General features: G+C 39.2%; 2 protein-coding genes across 28 annotated transcripts in view; one reads left to right on the top strand and one right to left on the bottom strand.

Annotated features, from left to right (window-relative positions):
• The window catches only part of GCNT1 (glucosaminyl (N-acetyl) transferase 1), a 258,795-nt gene that overhangs the window by 195,329 nt on the left and 36,012 nt on the right, over window positions 1–27,454 (top strand). For 9 of the 24 annotated variants that reach the window (XR_014058389.1, XR_014058399.1, XR_014058398.1 and 6 more), the window contains one exon: window positions 8,616–8,733. The gene's annotated coding sequence lies outside the window, so the exon portion shown is untranslated. Of the gene's footprint in view, window positions 1–8,615; window positions 8,734–11,530; window positions 11,664–14,367; window positions 16,165–20,362; window positions 25,012–27,454 lie in introns of those variants that run through there. The other 15 variants (XR_014058405.1, XR_014058407.1, XR_014058375.1 and 12 more) reach the window with 8 other exon arrangements.
• The window catches only part of PRUNE2 (prune homolog 2 with BCH domain), a 284,658-nt gene that overhangs the window by 8,595 nt on the left and 248,609 nt on the right, over window positions 1–27,454 (bottom strand). For 2 of the 4 annotated variants that reach the window (XM_081505723.1, XM_081505734.1), the window contains 5 exons: window positions 23,951–24,124; window positions 15,756–15,858; window positions 14,933–15,064; window positions 13,760–13,846; window positions 9,150–9,248 (listed from right to left, as the gene is read on the bottom strand). In XM_081505723.1, coding sequence (XP_081361849.1) covers window positions 9,150–9,248; window positions 13,760–13,846; window positions 14,933–15,064; window positions 15,756–15,858; window positions 23,951–24,124 — 595 coding nt within the window. Of the gene's footprint in view, window positions 1–6,039; window positions 6,076–9,149; window positions 9,249–13,759; window positions 13,847–14,932; window positions 15,065–15,755; window positions 15,859–21,238; window positions 21,248–23,950; window positions 24,125–27,454 lie in introns of all 4 variants that reach the window. The other 2 variants (XM_081505712.1, XM_081505702.1) reach the window with 2 other exon arrangements.

Raw genomic sequence — 27,454 nt, forward strand, 5'->3', positions numbered from 1 at the left:
GATGGCCAAGTTCTCTCTGAGAACATGATGGTGACCACAGCTTATTCCCTGAAACTGACGGGACAGCAGTGAACTCTTTTGTCTTAGGCGTAAATTTTGTCCTCCCTGGTTAGATCAGAGGTTGAACACCCATTCCAGCATCAAGGCCACCTGTCTCTGATTTCAAAACCACAACCACTGGGTCTGGAACTGCACTGCAAAGGCTCTAGTCCCAGCTCCAGGCCATTCTTCAAGCTGAACAGCGTTGGATTGGGTCAGCTCATCTCTCTATGCTGCTTTTTCCTTATCTGCACAATGTACCTCATTGGCTTATTCTGAGGATTAAAATGAGATAGGGTGGGTGCAACTTTTTACTTAGAACTTGGCATATGGTAAACACATGAGACTAGATGGACGAGATCATTTCTAAAGTTCCATCCAGGCTCAGCTGCCTCTTCAATTTTCTAAATAAGGATATTTTCTCTCCCACCCACCAAAATAATAATTTCAAATGGAAGTCCCTACTTTCACTAATTAAAATATGGATGATGTAATTCAGAAAACAGTTGGATTCCTCTTGCCCAAAGCTTTTACATCTGGCTCTAATATTCATTTTCTCCTCATTTTGGGGCTGAAAAAATAGAACACCAAGTAAAGACTTAGGTTTTCCTTAAGACATCTAATGGTGATCATGAATGAGATGGTGTTAAGCTGACACATTTCCCTTTAAGTTTCTAATTTCATACATAGAGAACATGAAAGCTGAACATCTAAACGGTGTTTACCCAATCCTCAATGTATTTTTGTCTTTCAGAGCCCAGCCATACAATACAATGAGTAACCACATAATTGTTATTGATGGTGAATTCTTACTCCTTCTCCATAGAAGACATTTCTGGATCATTGTAAAGGCAGCTAGTTCTGAGTGCAAGGGGGAAAAAAAGGAAGCAGTAAACATTCTCTCTACTGTTACCACTTAATAAACAAGATAGATTTGAACTTTTTAAACTGGTTAGACAACAGAGGATAAGATGTTTGGATGGCATCACCAACTCGATGGACTTGAGTTTGAGCAAGCTCTGGGAGTTGGTGATGGACAGGGAAGCCTGGCGTGCTGCAGTCCATGGGGTCGCAAAGAGTCGGACATGACTGAGTGATGGAACTGAACTGAAACTGATTAGTGTGGTCCCATTGCTACTACTGAACACATCTAATCTACACCTGAACAGACGATGAGACTAAGCTCTGATTCTTTTACCATCAGTTTTGAAATAATACAGTAATTGCTCCTGATTCAGAAACATAAAAGGAAGATTAAAAACTCCCAAGACCTCCATGTCTCTTCTATCCTTGTTATTTTCTTCCTGACTTTTAAATCTATCGTGTTTGGTGAACAGAATATTACAAATTTTTATTTGTAACCCACATAATGTAATATTTTATGCACAAAGGACAATCCCTCTAATTTTATTCATATATGAACCCAGTTAACTTTCAGTTTTCACAACAATAAAGATTTTCCAAGACACTAAAAGGGAAAACGCCAGTGTCAGCTTTCCTTGGTATTGTCACAAAAAATACCTCACAGCTTAGCTGTGTTCCGGTCAAACAAGCCAGTCCTGACATTAACCAAAACTGATCATGCCAGAAAGAAACATGTAACCATAAAATAAGGAGAGTTTTATTACAGTGTATGAACATGTTTATGCTTGTTTGTGTAATATTAAGATGCTTTTGATATTCTGTGTGATTCCTCTGTTAGCAAATTTCAAATTTGCTTTATATTAATTTCCAATTAATACTTAACACTTCAACTTTTTACTTGTCCCCCTCTGGTAAATATTTTATTTTCAGCAAACAAGCACTATTTTAAGAGATTCTGCACTTCCCTGGTGTCTCAGACAGTAGAGAATTCGCCTGTAATGTGGGAGACCCGGGTTTGATCCCTGGGTTGGGAAGATCCCCTGGAGGAGGGCATGGCAACCCACTCCAGTATTCTTGCCTGGAGAATCCCCGTGGACAGAGGAGCCTGGCGGGCTACAGTCCATGGGGTTGCAAAGGATTGGATAGGGCTGAGAGACTAAGCTCAGCACAGCACAGGGCTCCTTTTTATATGTGAGAGCTCCTTCTGTAACGTGATAATTTCACAAGAAAAGGTTTCTGTCTACACATAAGAGGTGTGGTTATTAACGTTAGGTATTTTGTTGAAAATGGCAGAAGGCTAGTTCCTTGAGAAAGGCAGAAGGCTTTCCCCCCTCACTCCCTACCCTTCTCGCTGGTGGTGGTATTTTTATAGAAGATACTTGGCAACTCTAGTGAACAGGGACAGTCAGACAAGCGTTGACAGTGTGCTAGAAAAACCTAGTAAAGCTGAAATGGAATCAAGAAAGGGCAGTCAGTCTTCCAAACCTAGCGTTTCTGCTTTTTAACTTTGCATAATCCTTCCAAAGCAAAGAGCAATTTACAGTTCACGTACTACTGTTACTCCAAAGGCAACAGATAGATTCCTCACCATCTGCAAAATAAATGACTCTCTATGTACAATTTATCCTTTTTAAAATATTTTCTTCCCCGTTCAGAACTTAAGGTTTAAGGAAAAAATAAGACTGGCTGAGGGCATCTCCTTCTGAAAGTCAGTTAGAGGTGAAGGTGGTATATGTATGTATACGGGGAGAGGGTGAATGTTTAAAAACACTAATAGGACTAAAGCCAAACACTGAACAGATAGGCTCTGTTCCCTGACAGGATATATGTTTGCTTTTGTTAGAAAACAGCCTGAAGCTTTCTAGTTAAGGTCATGTGGAAAGTCAGGGGGCATCTGTTCATAAAAGGAACCTATAACCATAGATCTGCAGTGATTATGTTTTCTGAACTGCAAGTTATCATCTACAGTCTGTCCAAGGATTGGGGGACCACTTCAGAGGCTGAAAGGTAGTTGAGAAGATATAATCGGCATGCGGAAGTGGTAGGATTCTGTGGAATTTCGATCATCTGTGGGGTCAACAGTAAAATTATTTCTCCTTCCACATTTTTGGTTTCTCATAGCTATAATGTCACCATCAGAAGAAGTAAAATTAATGGAGACTTGAGACAGATGGCTTGCCCATTGAATTCAAAGCAAGAGCATAGACTTCTGAAGACAAATCTAATTATTTTTATTCAGCTATTTACTTTAAGGCAGTGATTCTCCAAGCAAGATCCTGAGACTGGCAGTATTGGCATTACTGGGAACTTGTTAGCAATACAGATTCTCAGGCCTGCTGATCAGAAACTTTGGGGGTGTGGCCCAGGACACTGTAGGTGATTCGGATGCGCTAAGTTAAGTTTGAGAAGCACTGCGCCTCAGCAGTGATCTCAGTCTTATCCACGTTCACCAATTGATAAAGCAGAAATTTATTGAGCATCTACTATGTACTAGGCATAAGCTTGCTGCTTCCTTTAGGAAGGTGATCAAGACATCTCAGGACCAGCCAAGATCATTTAGATCTTTGGGGAGAGGGTCTGTGGAGGTAGATAAGTGAACAAATGAAGAATTTGAGAGAGAAAAAAGAAAGCTACACAACTAAGCCAAAAGTGATCAACATTCTCTATGGTAGCTAAGCAGGAAGAGAAGAATATAGAGGGAAAGTATCTATTGAAGGAGGCAAGATTTTAGGGTAATAATGGGAGCACATGACTATGACTCCATAGTGAGTTTGGCTGGAAAATTATTGATGTTCCCTCCCTATATTTTTGTCTTGAAAACAGCTTCTTAATTTAATAAATCTGTTATCCTAAAAAAAAAAAAAAAAAAAGAATTTGAAAGGGAAACTAATTGCTCGCTCTCTCTGTGGGGAATCTCATGACAGTGCAATTTGAGCACAGATAAATGCTAGCGGGGTACACTGTACCACTATCCACTACAGGCACATTTAACAGTAATCCACCCTAATGCTAAGCTTTCTAAAGCAAAAACCTTTCCTTGAATTTTTAACCCAAAAGATCCATGCTATAAGCAAATAATTCTACAGATTACCTGCTACAAAAATGTAGGGAAAAATATTTTAATGGATTGTTTTCATGACAAACTGGCATTTACACCTATATAGGAAAAACTTCACTAACTTAGATCTTACTTATTCAGAATTTGTAGCTATTTAGACATTGTCCAGGCTTTCTGCTTTTGCAATATCTATTAAAAGAGGAACAAGTTACAAAAATTAACAGTGTAAGCAACTTTTGCAATGGAGAAGCTTAATGCAGCAAATATTCTTGTTTATATTTAACAGGGTCAGAAAAATTATTTGTGAACTGGAAATAAAAGAAAATTACTGGATGTTCTTTAGAAGCACTGTTGAGTTGACTTCCTATTGATCTTACAGCTCTGTAGAGGCAGATATTAACTTGCTGATTTTTACTGAGCAGAGATGCAATAGTTTCTGTCCAGTGGAAAAGATCACCCTGAGGTACAGTTTACTGCCCTGTTGAACATTAATCAGTTTTGTATCTAAACCAACATTTTTATCCTAATGTTCCTTTAACAATTGCTTATAGATATCTAGCTTTTCAAATACTCTCTGAACGGGTTTTAACAGCTTACTGGTGCCTTGATTAAATAATTAGTTGAATAAAATCACTGGCATGTATTCATTTTATATTTGCATTAAAGTTATGATTTTGCTATTTTGAAAACTATAATAATAGTGAGCAATATTTTTTGTACTCATGCAAATAAGTTAGCAGCTGTTAGTTATGCTTTATTTCCCAGTCACTGAATAAGGAGTTTTAAAAAAAAACTTGGAAATTCAGGAATTTGGTTCTACAGAAGTATTTCAAGTTGCTACCATTTTTCTGATTAGTAAGGGCTGCTGCTGCTAAGTCGCTTCAGTCATGTCCAACTCTGTGCGACCCCATAGACGGCAGCCCACCAGGCTCCGCCGTCCCTGGGATTCTCCAGGCAAGAATACTGGAGTGGGTTGCCGTTTCCTTCTCCAGGGCATGAAAGGGAAAAGTGAAAGTGAAGTCATTCAGTCATGTCCGACTCTTAGTGACTCCATAGACTGTACAGCCTACCAGGCTCCTCCGTCCATGGGATTTTCCAGGCAAGAGTACTGGAGTGGGGTGCCACTGCCTTCTCCGAGTAAGGGTTAGTAAGGTTTATTGCCCCAATGTATGCAAGTGATCATCTGGCTGTTACACTATTCATGGCACTGCCTGTGTGTGATGTGTTTCTTTTGCTGTGGGGCCTAGAATTGCACATATATTTTTTAAGAATGTTTAACGGTAACAAGATAACCACGATCATTAGGGGGACAAACAGATTGTAGTACAAATAAGAGAAATTACATCTATCATGGAACAAAGGAAACTTTTAAAGGGCAGCACTATTATCAGGATGCAAGAATAAAACACCAGGCATGCAGGTTCTCCCAATTCATTCCTGAAATGCAAGCCAACATCACTGCCAGCTGCTGAATGGAAACCGAGTCTTACTTAGCTGCTTCAGATGCTTCCCTCAGATCTTCATCCAGTCTGCATGAGCAAAAATTATCAGTGTAGAAAGGAAACGAGAAGCAAGCAGAGCATGAGAGAGTCACAAAAAAGAAGTCAAAGCAGAGCCAAACGAAAGTGGAGCACATGTGCTTTTAAAAACCAACCTTTGGAGCACTAAGACACATGCCTTCAATTACATGTGGTGGTTTAGGAACTCCCGGGTCTGTGTTTATGTATGTTTCCTTTGCAAAGTCCTTCGTAAAGGGAGATACAAAACTTGCAAGGAGACTGGAAGCATGCTGGCTGAAATAAAGCTGAAAACAGCCACAGCAGTTGTCAGGGCTAGTTAAAATTAGCTTGCAGCCTGGGCCAAGTCTGGGATGTATCTGGTTTAGTAGGTTTCAGTTGCAAATTAGGTTGACCTCAACAGCTTTAGACACACGACAAAGACTGGAAATGATATACTAGAAGGCTCTGATACCAGGACCTCTTCCTCTGGTAGCCTGTTGAGGTCACCTACAAGTAAGACACTGGTGTACACACACACACAAAGGATCCAGCATGAACTGTAGATCAGGAGATGTTTACCTCACACTTCTCTTATAAGCTCTCTCTTCATCGTACCTTACAGGATAAAAAAACGAATGCAGTGAGGAAAACGAGTGGACAGATGGAAAAGATGACAGGACAGTCAAAACGTGAGAGCAGAAGCCTACCCAAATAATAGTCAAATTGCCTTTGGGGAGGAATCCTATTTAAATTCAATACAATCAATTATTTCGAATTTATGGTTATATACAGCCAATCCTCATGATTTGCAGATCACATGTTCACAAATTCACCCACTTGCTAAACCATAGTTGCAACCTCCTAAGCAATACTTTGGCATTTCCATGCTCACTTGTGGACTTTAACAGAGTGCCCAGAAATTTCAGTCACCTGACGTGTGGGTTCCCAGCTGAGGTGGAGCCCAGCGGGGCTCTGCCTTCTCGTCTCAGCTCTCATGCTGCAAACAAATGGCCTTTTACAGTCTGTGTGGTGCCATGTTTTTCTTATTTTTGTGCTTTTTTGCTGGTGATCTCTTTATGTAAGAATGTTCCCCAAACATCGTGCTTAAGTATCATCTAGTATTCCTGAGCACAGGATGGCTGTGATGGGCCTTAGGGAGGTATGTGTGTGTTAGATAAGCTTTGTTCAGGCACAAGTTACAGTGTTGTTGGCCCGGAGTTCAATGTTAGTGAATCAACAATACAGATCAAGTAAGGTATCTTTAAACAGAAATGTACATCAAACAAGGTTGTATGTTAATTGGCAAATGAGAATGCTATGACCAAGTACTCACAGAAACTTAGCCCCGTGTTCCCCCCTGGAAACAATGGTTCAGAATGTTATTCAGATCTGTAAGAACATCACTGCCACAAATAACAAGAACTGACTGTAATCAGTGGTTATAAATCTGATTTCAGATTGGGCTCAATTTTCTTTCCTTTAAGCCCTTTGATGCACTCTGTCCCAGCTGAATATTGGCCTTGGGATTGGATGAGATCCTGCTCTTGTGTAATGGGAAAGAGTTATGGTTTGTTACCAGTTTGAAAATGGCATAATATGAAAATGAGGCAACAAGGGTCAGTTACAGAAATGAGAGAAAGGACAGCCAGAGGAGATGGATTACGAAAGACAGGACACATGGGGAGGATATGCACGGTTGTAAATTTCTTCTTCCAGAAGAAAATCTTTCCAAATAGAACCCTTCCTTTGGAAGAAACTTTTCCCAAATAGAAAAACTGACTTGTAGATGAATGAAAAGCACCTGGGGCATGTTTAACTTCTCAACCAATCTTCCCTGTGTGAACAGTGAGTCTCTAAAAGCAACACAATTACAATAAATAACATTCTGGCTTGTCAACTTTGTGCCAGGAGGCTCCTCAGTGCTTTATGTTCATGGTTCTCATTCTGTTCTCAGGAGCTTGCCATGAATTAATTGCTCCTTGTTTTCTCATTTTACCGATGCTGAGGCTGAGACTCGGAGAGTTCTAGATGGGATTCCTGAAGTCTCAGAGACGTAAGGTGGGGAGAAGGTTCAAATCTAACGCTGATCCTCCAAAGCACATTCTCCTCTCGGTCCCAGTGCCACACCGGTGGTGGGGGGGGAGCATACTCACTCAGAAAGTGGCCAGTGCTCATTTCCACTTGAAGATGGAATATCCTTGTCATCGTTTGCATAATAGGAGGTGGGTGCTCTAGTACTTTTTTGGAGATGGGGTGCCTTCTTTTTGAGGCAGCAGGCCAGAGCTGTGAGTTGTGCTAGTCTGGGGACTCTGTGAAGCTAGTGAGGATTACATCCACCATCAGGAGCTTATGCACGCTCAGCTTGATTCAGCTAAGCCAACTGGCAGTTCTCAACCCAATCTGTATCGTCTGTTCATACCTGATATTGGGATGCAGGAAAACCAAACTGCAGCTACATCTGAGCTTGACTCAGAAGGGTATGGGTATTTATTTAGATGGGTATTTTATTTATCTAAATATACCCCTTATATTTATCTAAATATACCCATTATTTAGATGGGTATTTTACAGGAGGTAAAGAAATCTGCATGGGAATTTTGGTTCCAGGCTTACCTGGATTTAAATTCTAGTTCCATCTCTTCCTTGTTCCTGCTTCTACTTTGCATAAGTAAACATCCCCTTCTTAAGTGACATTTCTTATATGTAAACAGGGCATTTACTGTGAGGATTAAATAGAGGATATAAATAGAGCACTTCTTGTACCCAGAACAGGAGATGCACATTAAATGAGAGTCTTTTCCTTCCAGTTTCTGTGCCTTTTTTAAGTGAGGGGACTTTTTTCTGGAAGCCTGAATTGGGAGGTCCATTCTGCTCTCCATCTTATGGAGGAAGATAAGGTATCCTTGACTGTTTTCGCTGAGCTGATGGTTACCTTCCTCCCACTTTTAATCACACAGAAAGCCAATAAATTAGACATAGTGAAAGAAAAACACGATCGACAGTAAATGATAGTTCTTTGCAACAATTAACCAGTTAGGAGGGTTCATTTTCCAGCATCACATTTTTAAGCCCCAGCTCCAAGCAGTGGACTTTTTATTTTTACTATTTTGCAGCATAATCCTACAACTTTAAGTATCCATGCTTTCTACCTACAGGCTTTACCAGGTACTGAGTAAGGAAGTCATTCCTGACTGTACCACCCACCACTCTGCTTTACCTTTCACCTGGAAGCAACCATGAAGAAAAAGGACTTAGAAGAAATCAGAGAAAGGGGTAACTTTTTTCTCTTTTCCTTGGGTCAAGCAGATAAATTACTTTATATAAGGCAATGAAGAAATCCAGGCTATGTACAAAATCTACCTTTTGTGTGGCATGCAAGACAGAGGTAACAAATAACTGATTAGTATTAAATTTATGCTTTCCCCAAAATGGTAGTAAATTCAAGGTGAAAGTGAGCAAATCTCAATAACACCATAGAAGATCATGTGAAAGTAGATCTGCAAGAACAGAACAATTATCTCTAGGTTGTAAGAAAAGAAATATATTTATTGGAGAATATTTATTATTTGTTTTAAATGTAAAACAAAAGATAAGCCATTTCCCCATATTTCAGGAGTGAGTTATTTTCTCATCTCCTTCTCCAGACATGCAGTATTTCTTACCAAATCTTCAAAACCATCAGGACTTACTTGATGATGCTCTCTGGAATATGGATGCAATCCATTGGGATCAGTCCACTGAGTTCTGATAAACTACTGACATATTTAATTTTACTGCTGAATTTAGAACTTGAAAAAGAAAAGAAAAAAGATTTCAGTCACTCCTGCATCCCTCAGACTTCTGCCTCTTCTTGAAAATCCTTATCACCTTGCCCCCAGCACTCTTACTTAGAAGAAGAGCGATATTATTTGAGTAGTTACTATGTGTCAGACTCTGTTCTAATTAGTTAATATATATTAACTCTTGGGACTTGCCTAGTGGTTCAGATGGTAAAGAATCTGCCTGCAATTCAGGAAAACCGGGTTCATTCGCTGAATTGGGAAGATCCCCTGGAGAAGGGAATGGCTACCCACTCCAGTATTCTTGCCTGGAGAATCACATGGACAGAGGAGCCTGGCAGGCTACAGTCCATAGAGTCACAAAGAGTCAGACACAACTGAGCGACTAACACACACACATATTAACTCATTTTCTGTGATAGCCTAATGAGGTAGGTACTATTATTATTCACTTTTTAAAGATAAGGAAATTTAGACATAGGGAGTTAAATATTTGCCCAGATTTCACCTTCAGATAGTGGCAGAAAGTGCCACTTATCTATAATGATTGGCTGTTTTATAAGAAGGTGACATTTTTGTATTACTAGTGTAATAGCAAACTAATTCTAAAAATATATCATTCCACTTGAAAGGGAACTTGATCAGGCATCAAACTCCCTTGAATGGTCTCTAATGAAAAGGCCTCCCCAGTCTACTGAGAAGATACTGTCAAGGTCACTTCTGCATACATCCAGCTTTCACATTTTACTTGCAGTTTTGACTATGGGCTACTGGCTGTGGCTTGTGAACAACCTTCATTTTTGAACAGTCACTTCAAGTCCTGATAAGCCTTGGGTGAACACACACTACTAATGATATGCCACATTAGGCCACTTCCTTCCTCTGGAGTTTTTGAGCTAAATTCAGAGTTTGATTTAAAAAATGGAGGGGGTAGAATAAGAAGGCAGAAGAAGTCACGCTAGGAGGACACCTCCACACTGGAATGAACAGTTCTCTAAACAGCAAAGTGATTCAGTTTCTCGTATTCAGATATGTATTTGGAACTGAATATGAAAAAGCATATTTTTTCTTCTTGGTGTATTGGTACCTGCTATTTCCTCTACCTGGCTTTAGCTAGCCAATCCTGTTCTTCAAAACTCACCTTGAGGATGCATTCTTCTAGAAAGCCTCTCTTGGTACAGACTCTCTGTCTTCACGCTTCACCTGTTACCTTAAAACTCACCCTCACTCTGAGTTATCACCCTCATCAGCTTCCTTTGTAACCTGTATTGTAGCTGCTTTCTTGTCTACCTGTGTCAGCTGCCAGGCTGTGACCTCTTTGAGGAAAACGATTGAGCTATTTAATTTCTCAACCTACAGCACCTAACCCAGTGCTTGACAGAGACAGACAATTCATTTAAAAAAAAGTAAACTTGAGGAGGGAGGGACAGATTAGAAGGATGGGATTAGCAGATACCAACTACTATATTAAAATAAACAGATAAACAAGGTCCTACTCTACAGCACAGGAACTATAGTCAGTATCCTGCAATAAACCATAATGGAAAAGAATATGAAAAAGAATATGTAAATGAAAAAAATATTCTTTTTCGTATTTAGTTACAAATATGTATCTGAATATGAGAAACTGAATTGCTTTGCTGTACACCAGAAATTACCACAACATTGTAAATTAATTATACTGCAGTTTAAAAATACATGAATTAAAAAAAAAAGTATTTACTATAGACCTCTATCGTAGGTGTTACCCTTTAGCAGTGAAAAGACCTATAATACATTTTAGTGCCCTCTTTTTTCAGGTCAAAAAATTTGTTACGTTGATGTAGATTGATTCACAGAGGGATCTTTAAAGAGGGTTTTATATGATGAAACTGTAGAATATAATGTTTAAGTACTTGAAATATGTGTTCTTTACAATTCGGTAGACACTGGGTTCAGAACCTGAGTTTATCATTTCTTGGCTCTGTTACCATAGACCTGGGGTTAGTAAACTATGGGCCTGTGGGCCAAAGCCAACTTATTACTGGTTTTTTACATCTTTGTGCTAAGACTGGTTTTGCATTTTTTTAAATGGTTGAAAAATGATCAAAATAAGACTATTTCATGACATGTAAAACATTTCAGAAAATTCAACCTCAGTGTTCATAAATCAAGTTTTATTGGAACACAGGGACACTTATTTATTTACATATTATCTATGGCTTTTGTCCTACTATGGCAGAGCTAAGTAGTGGTGACTGAAACTGTATGGCCCATAACTCTTAAAATATTTAATATCTGATTCTTTACAGAATGGTTTGCTGGCTCCTGGTTTGAACAATTTATTTGACCTCATTGAACCTTAGGGTTTTTTCCTACAATACAGAAATAGTAAGCAGTGCCTCCTTGAGAGCATCATCATTAGGATTAAATAAAATAATGCATGTAAGTACTGAGTAAATGTAAACCACTATTATATGTAATTTACCACAACACTGCTTGCTATAATTTAATTATTTTTGTTGTAATTATTGGGGCTTCCCTTGTGGCTTAGCTGGTAAAGAATCCACCTGCAATGTGGGAGACCTGGGTTCAATCCCTGGGTTGGGAAGATCCCCTAGAGAAGGGAATTATTATTATCTTGAAGTTCCCTTCAATAAATGTTGAATTATAATTCTTTTTCTTACTCTTGCCATAATAAATATTTACCAAGGAGAAATATATTTATTTTAAAATAAGAGCTGAATTATTAAACAAGCATCAGTGAATCAATATCAATTCTTATGTTTGCTTTTTTACTCATTAAAAGTTTGTATAAGCTCTTCACTGTACATTTATTCCTAGTCCCTGTCAAAGCATTCTCTGCTAATCTTAAAATCAGTAGCTTTTTTTTTTTTAATATATGTTAAAAGCTTGTATTAAGCTTTAATTTAAAGAGCTCTCCTGCCAGAGGAAAACTAGTTGAATCCTGCTACCCAGTTGTTGGAAGTAGCAGATGGGAATGCTAAATAAATATAAGTGAATACAGAACAAAAAAAGGAGATTCTGGAAGGCACAGAATTCTCAATTTCTAATTTAAAAAAATAGATATGAAACAAGCAACAAAGGTTTACTGTATAGCACAGGGAACTATAGTCAATATTTTGTAATAACCTATAATGGAAAATAATGCAAAAAGTACTTATGTGTATATGTATAACTGAATCACCTTTCTGTGCACCTGAAACATGGCAAGCCAACTATACTTCAATAAAACATACATATAGTAATAAAAAAATATAAAAGATTTTAACCTTTAATTTTTTCTCCAAAGTGAAATGATCAGAATTTTTCTTACAGATTCATTAATTAACACTGAGACAGAAAAATTTCAGTTTATATAATTTGTATCCTGATGTTAGGCAAGTTCTAGTTAGCTGATATATAGTTGATTCACAATATTGTATTAGTTTCAGGCTTACAACCTAGTGATTCATTATTTTTCTAGACTATACTCCATTGAAGTTACTATAAAATGGTGCCTATTTTCCCTGTGCTGTACACTATATCTTTGTCAGTTCAGTTGCTCAGTCGCATCCGACTCTTTGCGAACCCATTTATTTTATACCTAGCAGTTTGTACCTCTTAGTCCCGTACCCCTATCTTGCCCCTCCCTATTCTATTTTTTAAAACTTTCTAGAATATCTATATTGTCCCTTTCATTTAACTGTCTCAGTTTTACTATGTAAGAGGCATATCCTACTTTTCTTTTCATCCCCAAAATGTAAGGTTATATAGCATCTAACACAAAATAGATGATGAACAAATATTTACTGATTTGAAGTGAATTTAAACCAAGAAGCCTCATGGATGATCAAAACAAAGCTCTCAAAATGGCTGCACAGACTCTTAACCCACTTTAGGTGACCTACATGGTATTTGCTCAGAAGAAATAAAACAACTAGGTCTGGCTTATGTTTCTGTCCTTGATGTGTCTTTAATTTCCATTGGCATGTTACTCCACTTCTTTGATTTTTTACAAAATACCATATTTCTTTAATGTGTGTGAAAGTCACTCAGTTGTGTCTAACTCGTTGAGACCCCATGGACTATACAGTCCATGGAATTCTCCAGGCCAGAATACTGGAGTGGGTAGCCTTTCCCTTCTCCAGGGGATCTTCCTTAACCCAGGGATTGAACCCAGGTCTCCTGCATTGCAGGTGGATTCTTTACCAACTGAGCTATCAGGGAAGCCCTTATTTCTTTAATAGTACTATCTATTCCCTTTTGTCATATGGCATGGAAACCTCACTATTTCATTTTATGTGTTTATAGCAAGAAATACAGAGGTCATGTTTTATAATTATAGGGGAAAAATAATCACTATGAAAATATACTCACTCTTAGAGTCTCTTGCTGGGCAGTCCAAAGTATATTTTCAGGAAAGACAGAGGCAAAACATATTATCCTAAATACTCTCTTGGTTTATGAATTTTTGTGTAGAGGAACAATGAATTACATACTTTAAAAAAACAGTACTTTTACTGTAATAATGACTATACCTTATAAAAGGTCGTGTAACTGCAAGGATTGTTCTGATGAACCAAGATGGATGAACAATGATGAATGATTTTAAATTCTTCCTCAACCTATTTTGAAAAAGAAAAAAAAATTATTCATAACCTATTTTAAATGGGAATTAAAGTACGTGTGTGTGTATATATATTTATATAAATATTAGGGAGTTCTTATGTAAGTTACTATCATCTGGTAGGCAGGTATAGAATGCAATGATTAATACGAAGGAATGCCTTTGATATATAATTTGAAACTTGCATAATTCAAACCTCATTTTCCCACAGAAATAAATGTAAAATAGAATGGTCATACTCTTGGAGTGCATGAATCTATAACCGTCATGGCATATTTTTGTTTGACAATGCTATTCATTTTTGTCAGTATTATTTTTAATATTTTGAAATTAATACCCTGTTCTACTGAGTCTGGGTTTCTTCCTCTGTATAATGAAAGCATGTGGTTATTTGGCCTTCAGATTAACATTCTGGATATCCTGGCATATTTTTAAGCATTAGCAATGCTACTGTATGTATGTTTGGATGATTAATGGATTTTAGTTACTATATCAGGGCACTTGCATGTTGCTTTGCAGGGAGCCACAGCTGAGAGGAAGCCATACTATAGAAGACATCATAAATGTGTATGCTTATTATGACAGTTTTCCTGTAGATGGCAACAATGTGTTTGGTTCTAATAAAACCAGTATGAATAGAAGTGATGTATCTTGAGGAAGGGGCACAAACAGGCACCAAATGGGCCGGAATTAACAGTGAATGTTGAAATAAGGGCACATGGGTTGCCTAAGTCACAATAGTCCTAGTGCACAAAAAGAGCAGCAAGGTCACATGATACCAGTGAAGAATCATGGATTTTGATATATCAGTTCAAATTGCACTTCCATATGGCAATAGCATAAGCATACTTTAAAATGCTTGTTGCCAAGTTTGAGGTTAGTAACATTTAACAAAATCTGGGGAAGATTTGCTTTATTTAAAATTTGAATGATACTTTGATTAATATTTTAAAATGTTATCTCAAATCAGCATTAATTCAATGTTCCTAAATTGTGACTGCATTTTTGGTAAATTAAAAGGTCACTGGAGATGGAAGTTATTGTGGAAGTCAAAATAGTGATTAGCTAATGGAGCCCCACATACCGTCTGTCAATCATCTGGTAACATTTCTTCATCCAGCCCAGCCCTGGCATCTTCCGTCTTGGGGTCGCACCATTCAAGTACACAATCATATAGTCTTCAGCTACCATCAACTCTAAAGTACTTATTACATATCTGATCACAGGAAGGAAGAGAAGTTCATCTTATTTCACCATAATTAGAGTTCATCTTATTTCACCATAATTATATAATAGAGTTCATCTTATTTCACCATAATTATATAATATTTAAATTACAGGGTGCATAACACTTAAGAATGGTTGCACATATTACCTCTTCATCTTGGGAAGAATGCAGTTACCTAAGATCACTTCTCTGAGAGTATTACTCATTTATTTGCACAGTTATCTTTTCTTTCTTTTTTTTCTTTTTAATGCAGGTACACTGCATTAAAAAATCTGTGGGTTAGAAACCCAACTTTCAAAAATATCAGCAATGTTATTATATACTAAAGGGCAAGTCAGATTAAATAAAGGCAGATATAAATGAAGTCAGGTTATTATCAGTTGACTAAGAACATGTTATCAGGGAACCAAAATAACACTTCACCCAAAAAAAATGTTACAGAATTTTAAAATATGGGCCAAACTATGTTCATTTTATTTTTAGTGCATTCTACTGACAAAAGAGCTCCTCTGAAGCTTTTAGTCTCTTGAGCAATTTTCCCTGATACAGATTTCATTGACTTTTAATCAAAGGCTTAGAGTATTCTACATCATCTGTTTCCTTTTATTAAAGATGTTCTATCTGCCATTGCATCCCCACAGACATTAACTCAAAGCACTTTATCGTAAGCATCACTCACAGGAAAAGATTTTCCATGACATAGTGGTAGTCTGCCCGACTGCTGTCTGGCAGAAAACAGGCAGCAAACACAATGATGGCATTTAGGCCGTCCCCATAGTATCCTGGGGGACAAACAAAAAGACATTTGTAACCAACTGAAACTCTTAACAAGATAATATTTAACCTAAAGGATAGATCGGGAAGCCTTGGCAAGTGTATGTATGTGGATGTATTAGATATATCTTTAAGTGATTGTTATAAAGACTATATACTTCTATAAGTATATACACATATAATTATCTTGCAGTGGTTAAGATACAATACATAGTGTGAATATATTTGCATATATAGGGCACCCATGTATTATGGATGATTATATGTATTGTACATAGTTGTATAAGTGGGTTATAAACATTCAACTTAAAAACAAAGGATGGTGAGGCAACACTTTTTGACTTAAGGGCTTCTAATTTATATGATAAAAAAGCTAATCTATGTAACACTCTTTCCTTTAATGGCTAAGAGAGAGGTTCTATTTGATCCTTTTTAGTCTGTCCTAGTTGTAGTAAACTTTGTTCCTTGAAAACTCATCTTTGAAACATGTGGCAGGTGTTGGTCAAGTCTCCACAAATTTGTCTATAGAATCTCACTTGTCTTCCAGACTTAAAAATGGAAGCAATGCACTGTACTTTTATTTTTTAACATCCATTTAAAAATATTTGTGATTGTATCATATAACATACTTCTAGGCTTTAGAAGCATTAGAGATTTCCTCAAAGCTTTGAGTAGGAGGACAACACACCCTCAAGCCTGATCAGAATTTGGCGTGTTTCATTTTTTCAGAACTCTAAATATCCCTCTGGTGATTACAAGGCAGTAAAATACTGGCTAGATATAGATTTGGATGGGCTTAACTCTCGAAAAGCAGTTTAATGAGATGTTTTCTACAAGGATAGAGAGTATGACTCTGCCACAAAAGAGGTGGGGGAAGAAAGTGATACCAACTAAAAATACATCAAATTATGGGTTTGTGTATATTACTAATTTGAGGCTACTGCAGATAATGCTACATATCTTAGAAGATGCTACCTATGTAAGTGTATACCTGATGCCACACATTTGCAAAACAGGACTGCAGTAGCTTCCCTCTGGATTTTTTGCTTTAGTCCCATCTTTTCCAATATGTAGGTGTTTTGCCAACTTTTAAAAGAAGGTGGTATGAAGGAAAATGGCATAAGGAGATATATTTTCATACAAGAAGTGTTTGTTCCACAAACAATTTCATTTAGGAAGATTCATAACTGAATAGAAATCCACAAAGGATAGGGTGGCTTAATGACATTAATCCTAACTCCACTAAAATATGCAATTAAGGCTCAGTGCAACGGAAAAGAGAGTTCATTAAAAGAGAAAATAGACATAATGAATCCATCTTAAATACAAGTACAAAAGCATCCTTTTGAGAGACATCAGGAGAGGCAGAGACAAGACGGCAGAGTAGAAGGACTTGAGCTCATCTCCTCTCAATGAAAACATCAGAATCATAACTAACTGCTGAACAACCATCAACAAAAAAGACTCAATCCTATCTACTCACCCCCCAAAACAAAGATATTCTACACCCAAAGACAGAGAAGAAGCCACAAGAGACAGCAGAAGGGACTCTTTCACAATATAATCAGATTTCAGACCTCCTGGGTGTGTGAACCACATACTAGAAAATAATTATATTGCAGAGGTTCTCCCACAGGAGTAAGAGTAGTGAGCCTCACATCAGACTCCCCAGCTTGGGGATCTGTCAGTGGGAGGAGGAGCCTTCAGAGCATTTGGTTTGGAAGGCCAGTGGCGCTTCAGCACAGCAGTTCCATAGTACTAGGGGACACAGAGACTCCACTCTGGGAGGACACACACGGTTTAATGTGCACTGGGGCCCAGGGCAAAGCACCTACCTACAGGTCTCAGAGGGTCTCCTGGGGAGGCATGGTTGGCAGTAGCTCATTGTGGGGTAAGGACACTGGTGGTAGACATCCCAGGGAATACATACTGGTATGAGCTGTCCTGGAGGTCACCATTATTGGCACTGAGACCTGGGCCCGCTCAGCAACCTGCATGCTCAGGCCAAAGAACCAACAGAGTGGAAACATAGCCCCTCCCACCAGCAGATAGTGAGCTAAAAATAAACCCCTTAACATGGCCCTGCCCACCAGAGGGACAAAACCCAACTCCACCCACCAGTGGGCAGGCACCAGTCCCTCCCACCAGGAAGCCTGCACAAGTCCCTGGACCAACCTCCCCCACCAGGGGGCAGACACCAGAACCAAGAAGAATTGCAATCTTGCATCTGGAAGAATAGGGGCTTCCCTGGTGGCTCAGGTGGAGGAATGGAGATGACCACAAAAACAGACAAATATGCAGAGAAATAACTTCCAAACAAAGGAACAAGATAAAACACCAGAACAGCTAAGTGAAGTGGAGATAGGCAGTCTACCTGAAAAAGAATTTGAAGTAGTAATAGTAAAGATGATCCAAGATCTCAGAAAAAGAATGGAGGTACAGACAGACAACATACAAGAAATGTTTAATAAAGACCTAGAAGCTTTAAAGAACAGAGGTGAACAATAAGTGAAATGAAAAATTCACTAGAAGGAATCAACAGCAGAGTAAATGAGGAAGAACACATAAGTAAGCTGGAAGACAGAATGGTAGACATCACTGCCATGGAACATAATAAAGAAAGAAGAATGAAAAGAAATGAGGACAGTAGCCCACCAGGTTCCTCTGTCCATGGAATTCTTCAAGCAAGAATACTGGAGTGGGTTGCCATTCATTAAACACACCAACATTCACATTATCAGGCTTCCCTGGTGGCTCAGGTGGTAAAGAATCTGCCTACAATGCAGGAGACCCAGGTTTGATCCCTGGTTCAGAAAAATTCCCTAGAGAAGGGAATGGCTACCCAATCTAGTATTCTCACCTAGAGAATTCCATAGACAGAGAAGCCTAGCAGGCTATAGTTCATGGGGTTGCAAAGAGTCGGACATGACTGACAAACACTTTTCACATTATAGGGGTTCCAGAAGGAGGAGAGAGGGCCTGAGAAAATATTTGAAGAGAAAATAGCCAAAAATTTCCCTAATATGAAAAAGGAAACACTCAAAGTCCAGGACGTGCAGAGAGTCCCATACATGATAAACCCAAGAAGGAACTCTCAAAGACATATATTAATCCAACTGACAAAAAGAGAAAATATTAAAAGCAACAAGGGAAAAGGAATAAATAAAATACAAGGGAATCCCCATAAGGTTATCAGCTGATCTTTCAGCAGAAACTGCAATCTAGAAGGAACTGGCAGAATTATTTACAGTGATAAAAGGCAAAATCTACAACAAAGAATACTCTACCAGCAAGCCTCTTGTTCAGATTCAATAGCGAAATCAGAAGTTTTATAGACAAGAGAAAGTTGAGAAAATTCACCACCACCAAACCCATGTTACAACAAATGCTAAAGGAACTTCTCCAGGCAGAAAAGAAATGGCCAATACAAGAAACAAGAAAATTACAAATGAGAAAGCTCACCAGTAAAGGTATGAAATGATCCACACACAAATAATATAACAAAACCAGCAATTGTAAGGAGAGTACAAATGCAGGATATTGGAAATGCATTTGAAATTAAGAGACTAGCAACTTAAACCAATCTTGTGTATGTATATATATATATAGAGAGAGAGAGAGAGACTGCTATAGCAAAACCTCGTAGTAACTGCAAACCAAAAATCTACAATAGATTAACACACAAAAAAGAAAAAGTAATCCAAATACAATACTAAAGATAGTAATCTAATCACAAGAGAACAAAAAAGGGAAGAAAACCTACAAAAACAAATCCAAAGCAATTAACAAGATGGCAATAAGAACATACATATCAATAATAATTTTAAATGTAAATGGATTAAATTCTCCAACCCAAAGACATAGACTGGCTGAATGGATACAAAAGCAAAACATGTATAAATGCTGTCTACAACAGACCTACTTCAGCTCTTGAGGACACATACAGACTGAAAGGGAGGGGATGGAAAAAGATATTCTCTGCAAATGAAAATCAAAAGAAAGCTGGAGCAGCAATACTGATAGACAAAATAGACTGTTATGAGAGAAAGAAGGACAATACATAATGATCAAGGGATCAATCCAAGAAGAAGATGTAACAGTTGTATATATACACCAAATGCATGAGCAACTCAATATATAAGGCAAATGCTAACAGCCATAAAAGGAGAAATTGACATGTACACACTGCTATATTTAAAACAGACAACCAACGAAGACCTCCTGTCTGGCACAGGGAACTCTACTCAGTATTCTGTAATAACCCATATGGGAAAAGAATCTGAAAAAGAATATGTATAACTGAATCACTTTGCTATACACCTGAAATTAACACAACATTGTAAATCAACTATACTCTAATAAAAATAAAAATTAAATTTAAAAACTTTAAATGTAGATGTCAAGCTCCAGGGTGTCAGGATAATTTCGAGATCATGACTGCTCAGTTTGTTTGATTTCTTTTTCTATTTCTAGAGAATTTCTAAGAATGTCTTTTTTTTTTTTTTTTTTAAGGAAAGACTGAGGTTTATAAACTACTTCAGAAGTCATCTTAAATGGCAATTCATCTCTTTGTGTCACTGCTGTCTGTCCTTGGAATGTTGTAGTAATATGTTTGCTTGAGTTTATTTAGCCAAAGGAATACTGAATGTTCAACTTACCATGTCCTGATCAGTGACTAAGTTGGGAATGGCTCTTTCTATAGAAATCACTGAAATTGACAAATGATGGATTTTGCATTTGTGGGCAGAGGATTTGTAAGAAGAAAAGAAGAGGCAAAAGAAAGAGAAGACAATGAGGAGATGTAGTGTGTAAGGAAGGAAAGAGAAAACGAAAGATTTTGTCATGAAAGTTTTCCTTTTAAATCACAAGCCACGCCATCACTGTCAGGCTTTGGAGCTATGCCAGACAGCGACTGCTGGCAAAGTGCAATAACATGAATGAATAGGACCATTTGAATTTTGTTCTTTGCCAGTGCCTCCAAGGAGGTCAGCTAACCCAGTTTCTATGCTAAATATGCAGCTTACTCAAGTGAAGTTCCCTGTCAGCGAGTGCAGAGTTCAAGTGAAGTTTGGCTTTTTAGACCATGTATTTTATCACTCTCTTCTCAATAACAGTGAGGTGAATTCAGAGTGTATGTGCTGAGGTGTGTGAGCTAGCCCAGCGTGGTGGCTCCTGGGACCCTCGGAAGCAACGATGCAAACCTTACCTGAGGCAGGACAGAGAGGCATGAAAGGGACGGAACACAAGTTTGCTGGCCAGCAAATGGAATGGAGAGAGAAGGAAAGATGCCACAGGCGCAACCAAAACATACACACACACACACCAGCCTGCAACTCTTCTCCTCAGCCTTTCCAGGGTCATTTGTCCAGCAACACTGCAGAGGGTTACCTGAGTCTCCTATAATGAAATGAGAAGTAAAAACACAAGACAGGAGACTCCTCGTTACAACGCGTTGGCATGATTGCCCTTGGCTATTTAATTGTGTTCCCTGCTTCAGGTTCCAAAATGCCAGTTCTAGCCTCAAAGCGACCCCACACTCTGGGCTAATCCAAACCACCCAGACTTCTCCTTGCTTTTCTGTATAAGCAGATGGCAGGAATGTTATTCATGGGCTCACAGGAGGTGACACTGGCTTTGAGATCACCCTTTTCTTACTGAGGAAGTAACCAAGGCCCAAGAGAGTCAAGTGATGACCAAGGTCACAGTGTGAGTGGTGGTCAAGATGGGTCTTAAACTCTGTTCTTCTACACTGTGCACAGGGACTCTGGCCACAGCTCATATGAAGTCACCAAAGCTGAAGGCTGAGTTATTTGTTCAAATACTGCTCTCACACACAGATGTTCCCAACTGGTACGGACACTTGCAGGGCCTGGCTTTGCAGCAGACCTCAGCAGTGCTTTTAATCACTCCCAGCTAGCTGTCCAGAGCACCGGACAGCTGGCACTTTCTTACTGGCCTGAGTGAGAAAACGTCCTCATAGCAAAGTGCCAGACACCAAAATGACATCTCTGTTCACTCTGGGTGCTGCTTTTTAAATGCTCATCAGAAGCCAGGGTGACAAACTCAATGGACTGAGAACTAGGGAGTGTCATCATTAAGGTCTGAGAAAATGATATGAGTTTCCAAGACAGCAAAGCTTTGGCAAATTCAGAAGTAACGTGTGAACTGTCTTTACCTACAGAGCAAAAGGCTGGTCAGGGTGGAGGAAGAGGTGACATCTCGCTTATGATCTGCTGGGTGCAGCCAGAGGCACATCATGCAGGCCGGCGCCTGGAGAAGGCCGAGGCAGAGCCAGGCAGGGAGGGAAAGCGGCCTTCTCTCTCCAACAAACCAGACGGTCACACAGACAAATAAGGAGCTCACAACACGGAACGGAGAGGAACAAGTGCCAGTGGGAGGGGGTGGCAGGGAGGAAGGGCGCAGCAAATCAGGTTATCCCTGAGCTAACAGGTGTTTTGCAAAGAACATGATGGGTGGAAGCAGATGCTTTTTTGGACTCCAGTGTGCTGACGATAATCACTCTCTCCTGATTCAGGCAATAGAACCATGGGCTCTATCCACCCAATTTCACTGTGGTTGAGAGAATAAGCAGGTCAGTCTGCTGAGCTAATGAGAATTTGGCCTTATAAAAGCACGGGAGCCATGAGCCTGCCTTCTTTACAACAAAGGGACTACTAATTTATGACCTGAATGGTAAAAATGTACAAGGAATGTCACTGGGCGACTTCGATTTACTTTGACAGACTTTTCTACATTTCTTGTACTGTTTAGAATGTACACAGGCTAGTTCATAGTAGCCTTTGTTTTTTTTTTCTAAAAAAACAAATCAAAAATACCTGACAGGTGGTGTAAAGGATCTTCTGGGAAAATCTAGATGATTTCGGATTGTGGTTTTCATTAGAAGAACAACAGGATTGACTCTGGCCAGCTGCCTGTCATTTTCAGCAAGATTAGGCCTGTTCTCATTCCAAAGGCCTGCCGGAAAGGTCTTTCTTAGAGGAGCTCTCACTGGGCCATGTTACCATTTCAGCTCAAATAGTGAAAAAGGAAGGTCGGGGCCAGGAACACCCACAGGCGTTTCCCTTCTCTGTCATGGGTGGGAGCCCTGGGTGGTCTTGATACTTAGAAGGAGGGAGCAATGCATGGGGCAGAAAGTGGAAAATCTGTGGTGAAGGGGACTTGGAAGGAAAAAGCAAAACATCCTTCTGCTTGATAGGAAACCAAAGCTCGAGGTTTAACGCAGTGCCAAGACACTTATTCCCCTGTCCTTGTTACGGAAGACAGAACAATTGCCTTGTCAGCTTACACTTTTCCTAGAACAGCTGAGTGGTTAGAGTGGTACCCTAGGACTGCAGGAGAGCTGTGCATGCGGCAGCAAAAAAAAAGCCCCAAAAGCCCCTTATATTTTCTGAAGTTGACAATGTTCAATGTGTCATTTGTGTTCATGTTATTTATTTTTTTGTGAGTCCAAAATTCAGGCTCCTGTAGGTCCAAGACAACAGTGAAAATACAAAACAGAGCTTTTTCTCTCCCTTGTCCCTCATGAAGCAGGTGGAGACTGTGGCTAGAGCGAGCTACTGTCAGGCACAGAGGTAATGGAGCTTATAGAAAAGCAAACTTTAAGTGGGGGTGGGGTGGGGAAGGGACCAGGCTGAGTCTCAAAAGATTTCCTAAAGCTTCTGAAGAGGATTCAAAAGATTGTTCTGGAATTAAAAGCACCTCTTACTGCAGGCCATGTCGAAAACAGACTTGAAAACAATTCAGTTAAAACCCTACAAGCAATCCATAGGAGTTCCATACAGATGCTATTGAATTGGACAACTGTGGCTTTCAAGAAATTTGCACAGAAGATGACAGCTATCACATGTGGTGTGAAAGGCATCTTTCACCTTGGAAAGTTACTTTTGTGTAGCAGGCTTTCCAGCGTTCACTGAATTGCGAATGAATAATACACGCAGTTCTACAGTGCCCTGAATGTTGGCTGTCTAATAGCATCAACATTAATAGGGATGTCATGCTGCAGAGAACCCTAGCTGTTTTCTAATAAAAAAAAAATATATATTGGGCTCCCAGCTTCCCAGATTTGCAGAGCTCCACTACCTCCGTGAGAAATGACTCTCCTATAGGGCTCGATGACCTTCATGTCAATCCGCTGCTCCTGTTCTCCGATCACCACAGTCCTCCACAGCCGGTTGTCCTCCCGCTCCTCTTCCGCCGTATATTCTGGAATAGACTCCGACTCTTGGCCAGAATCTTTGTTGCCTGTGGAATCCTCTGTAAATGAAGCACAGAGCAAGGATGAATGGGCAGGACCTCTACAGGTGAGGCAGTTCAACAACTAGCTACCTCCTGGCAGACTCAACCTGATGAACTCCTTGTTCTGTACAGCTCCGAGCGAGCTTGACACCATCCTGACTTCATCAAGGACACTTAGTGAGGTCTTCTTGATTGACAGACTGAATGACCAATCCATTGGTAAGGCTAAGCTGAGGGTGGGGATAGGAAAAGGGCTGGAGCTATCTTGTGTCTGTAGTGGTCCAAGATGGGGATAGACTGGGTGCTAACTCCTCCCTTGATCATACAGGTTGTAGCCTGTGGTCTTTCTGATGGTGTGAGAAGCTATTATTCATCAGGCCTTATTTTCCTTGGGCCCCATTTATTGGTGTAACCTGAGTGCCCAGAGTGTTCTGGGGCCCCTCAGCTAGATATCTTGATGATACTGCCAGCCTAGACCTCCACTCTAAGACTCTTAACAATGGGCTTGAACCTCCTCTATTGGGAGCACATCTGGAGATTAATTTGATATAACTTCTTATAAGTTTTCCAAAATATGCTACACAAAGATTTTACAGTAAGTGAGAAACAACTTTATAAACCAGAAGTGCTCCAAGCCCCCAAATTCACAAGACTTATCCAAATTCACAAGACTTCTACTTGTGGGTGCCCAAGGTGATGAAAAAGCCCACTGAGTATTCTTGGGGAAAAATTTACTACTCACTCTTGTGCATGAAAAAAAAAAAAAAGCAGCTATATTTAGTTTTTTTAAAGAATAAGCAACAATTGTTTCCCTTTTTACTTCAAGTACTAGTAGAATTTAACAATGGTTATTCTTTGTATGTTTATGCAATTTCATAATAAAGCCTTATTTATAGTTTTCACAATAATTCTGTGAGGTGTTATCATTCTTAACTTTCCATTTCATAAGAAATTGCCTTTGATTTATACCGCACTTGCATTCTTTTAATGGCACTTTGATAACAGCAACAGCAATATTTATTAAGCATCTACCAAATTATCAGGCACAGAGGAGATGTAGTGGCAGACATGATACCAATGCAAAAACTCTGAAGTAATTACCTCAGATCACAGAATCAGGAAGGAAATATAATCAAATCCTTACCTTTTCTACTCTTCTAAGCTATCACACTGCACCCTGAATGTGTAATTGTCTCAGTCTCATTTATTTTACTGTAAGGCAGTGAGTTCCTTGGGCTAAGGAATCATGCCAATTTCATCTTTAATATCTGCCTCCACCAACCCACTTCACACTTAGCTTGGAAACCTGCGCAGAGTTTTCAGTAGAACTTGGGAAGGTGAGTGAGTAAATAAAGCTTGGACAAGTTCCTGGAAATATAGGTAATCTGTAAGGGAGCCACAACAGGACTATTATGTTCCAGAAGATGTCGCAAGACAGATTCAAACATGTCTAATTACCTGTGACTTAGAATAGCAAAGTGAAGCCCAACTGGGAAGCAGTCCTAGCCGCTTCTGCCAACACCAATAGCTACCACCACCTACAGAGCCTGGCCTCACTCGGGCTTTCTCTGCATTCCCACCAGCACTCGCTGCTTACTCAGGACAGGAAACCAGCAACCTTGGCCTCAGATTAAGCACTGTGTCACTTGTGCAAATCCATCCATCTGCTCTGGACTCCCTATCTGAGATCCCTTCCAGCTATCCCCCTCCCACTTGAGTTAGGGCCCTTGGATTCCCCTCACAACTCCCCTTCCCAGGACCCTGTTTTCCCACTTGTCTCTGTTCCCTCAGACCTCTGGGCTCAGATGTGGGTTTGTCTTCTGAGGTTCCAATATATACCTGCCCTTATCTACAGTGTAGGCATCATCACCAACACCTCTTTACCCTGTTTGGGACCTCCTTTCCCCACCTCTTTTGATTGATGTAAATTAAATAAAGAGTTCTATAATAGCTAGGGGTACAGTACACTCACTTAAGGTGTTGAATTCTAGAAGTCAACAATATAAGCTAGTAGGAAGTAAAGGTAACTTGTTTTACTCCCTTGAATTAACAGTATCTTCCTGATCTTAATAATTCTTCTGCTACAACTATAAATTACCATCTTTCCCCCTGCCATCATTTTCTCACTATTTGCAAAAGTTTCGGGTCTCATGTAAGTCTCTGTCCCTAGGCCCTCCAAATTTAATGTCTGGTCTCATGCTCTCATCACTAAGAAATGCTTGATTTTCTTTTCCTTCTTTTCTGAATAACAAGCTTTTCTCCCTTGCTGCTTGCTGTTGAAGTCAATTAGCCCTGGTACACAAGGGAGAAGTCAACTTGAACATTTTCTTTTGTCTTTGATGTGATGATTTAGTACACAGGCTCTGAATATCCTGTGCTGAAAGATCACAGTGAGGAATCTACCATCGATGGTCATATGAACCAATGGAAGATGAGGTCAGCTGTGGCCTCCAGTAGGGACGTACATCTGTAAAGGGGACTTGGTCTCTATGTTGTGCCCTTGCACTGATAATGGGAATAATCTGAAAATGCCTTCAAAGACATTCATTATGTTTGAACTAATTATTTTAAGCCAAAGAGTGCCCCCCCCCTTATTTGTATTATCTTTAGAAATCACTCCCAGGAAGAAAATGAGTTTAGATATTATTATTCATGACATATTTGATCACTAACATAGGCATAGTTATTAATATAGAATCTTGAACATACTATGTATTAATCTAGACTACTGACCTAGAAAATAGGTTGAATGTTACTAATTCAATTTGTAGGAGTGTTTCCTAAATGACACTTCATCATTCAAGACATGTTCAATATTATGCTAAATACCCAAGGAGACTTATTAACTAGTGTTTTAATTTTCATTCTTAATATACCTTTCATCTCTCCCTTTTATTGCTACTTAGTATCCAATGTGTATCCAGGTTTTGTTGACCCAGAAGCATATGTAGTTTTAGGGGGAGGGAGCTTTTTAAGGAAAAAACTTTTTTTTTTTCCAAATTGTTCAAAAGTATATGAACATATCTCTACAGACTTTTCCTGACAGAATGAAGCTTCATCTTCTGTCAGTATCACAAACTGAGAAAATACTTTTTTCCTGTCGAAATATGGTTCAGTCCAGTTGGAAAGAGCAGAGCTGGGATTCAAATGGGTTTTCTCCATTCTCCTTGCTATTGCTAGAGTCCTAGGCACATCTTTTTCCCAGGTGACAAGAGTAACTCTCTGATGGTCTTCCCACTTTCATCTTTTCATACTCCACCCTCTGCCCCCCACTCCATTTAAACTTTTTGTTAGAGGAATGTGAAAACTCAGCACACAAAAATACAAGGAAAAATCATCTTTTCAGAC

The sequence above is a fragment of the Giraffa tippelskirchi genome, chromosome 1 (assembly GCF_054371585.1).
Source record: "Giraffa tippelskirchi isolate mGirTip1 chromosome 1, T2T-mGirTip1v1.2.pri, whole genome shotgun sequence".
Lineage (NCBI taxonomy): Eukaryota > Metazoa > Chordata > Mammalia > Artiodactyla > Giraffidae > Giraffa > Giraffa tippelskirchi.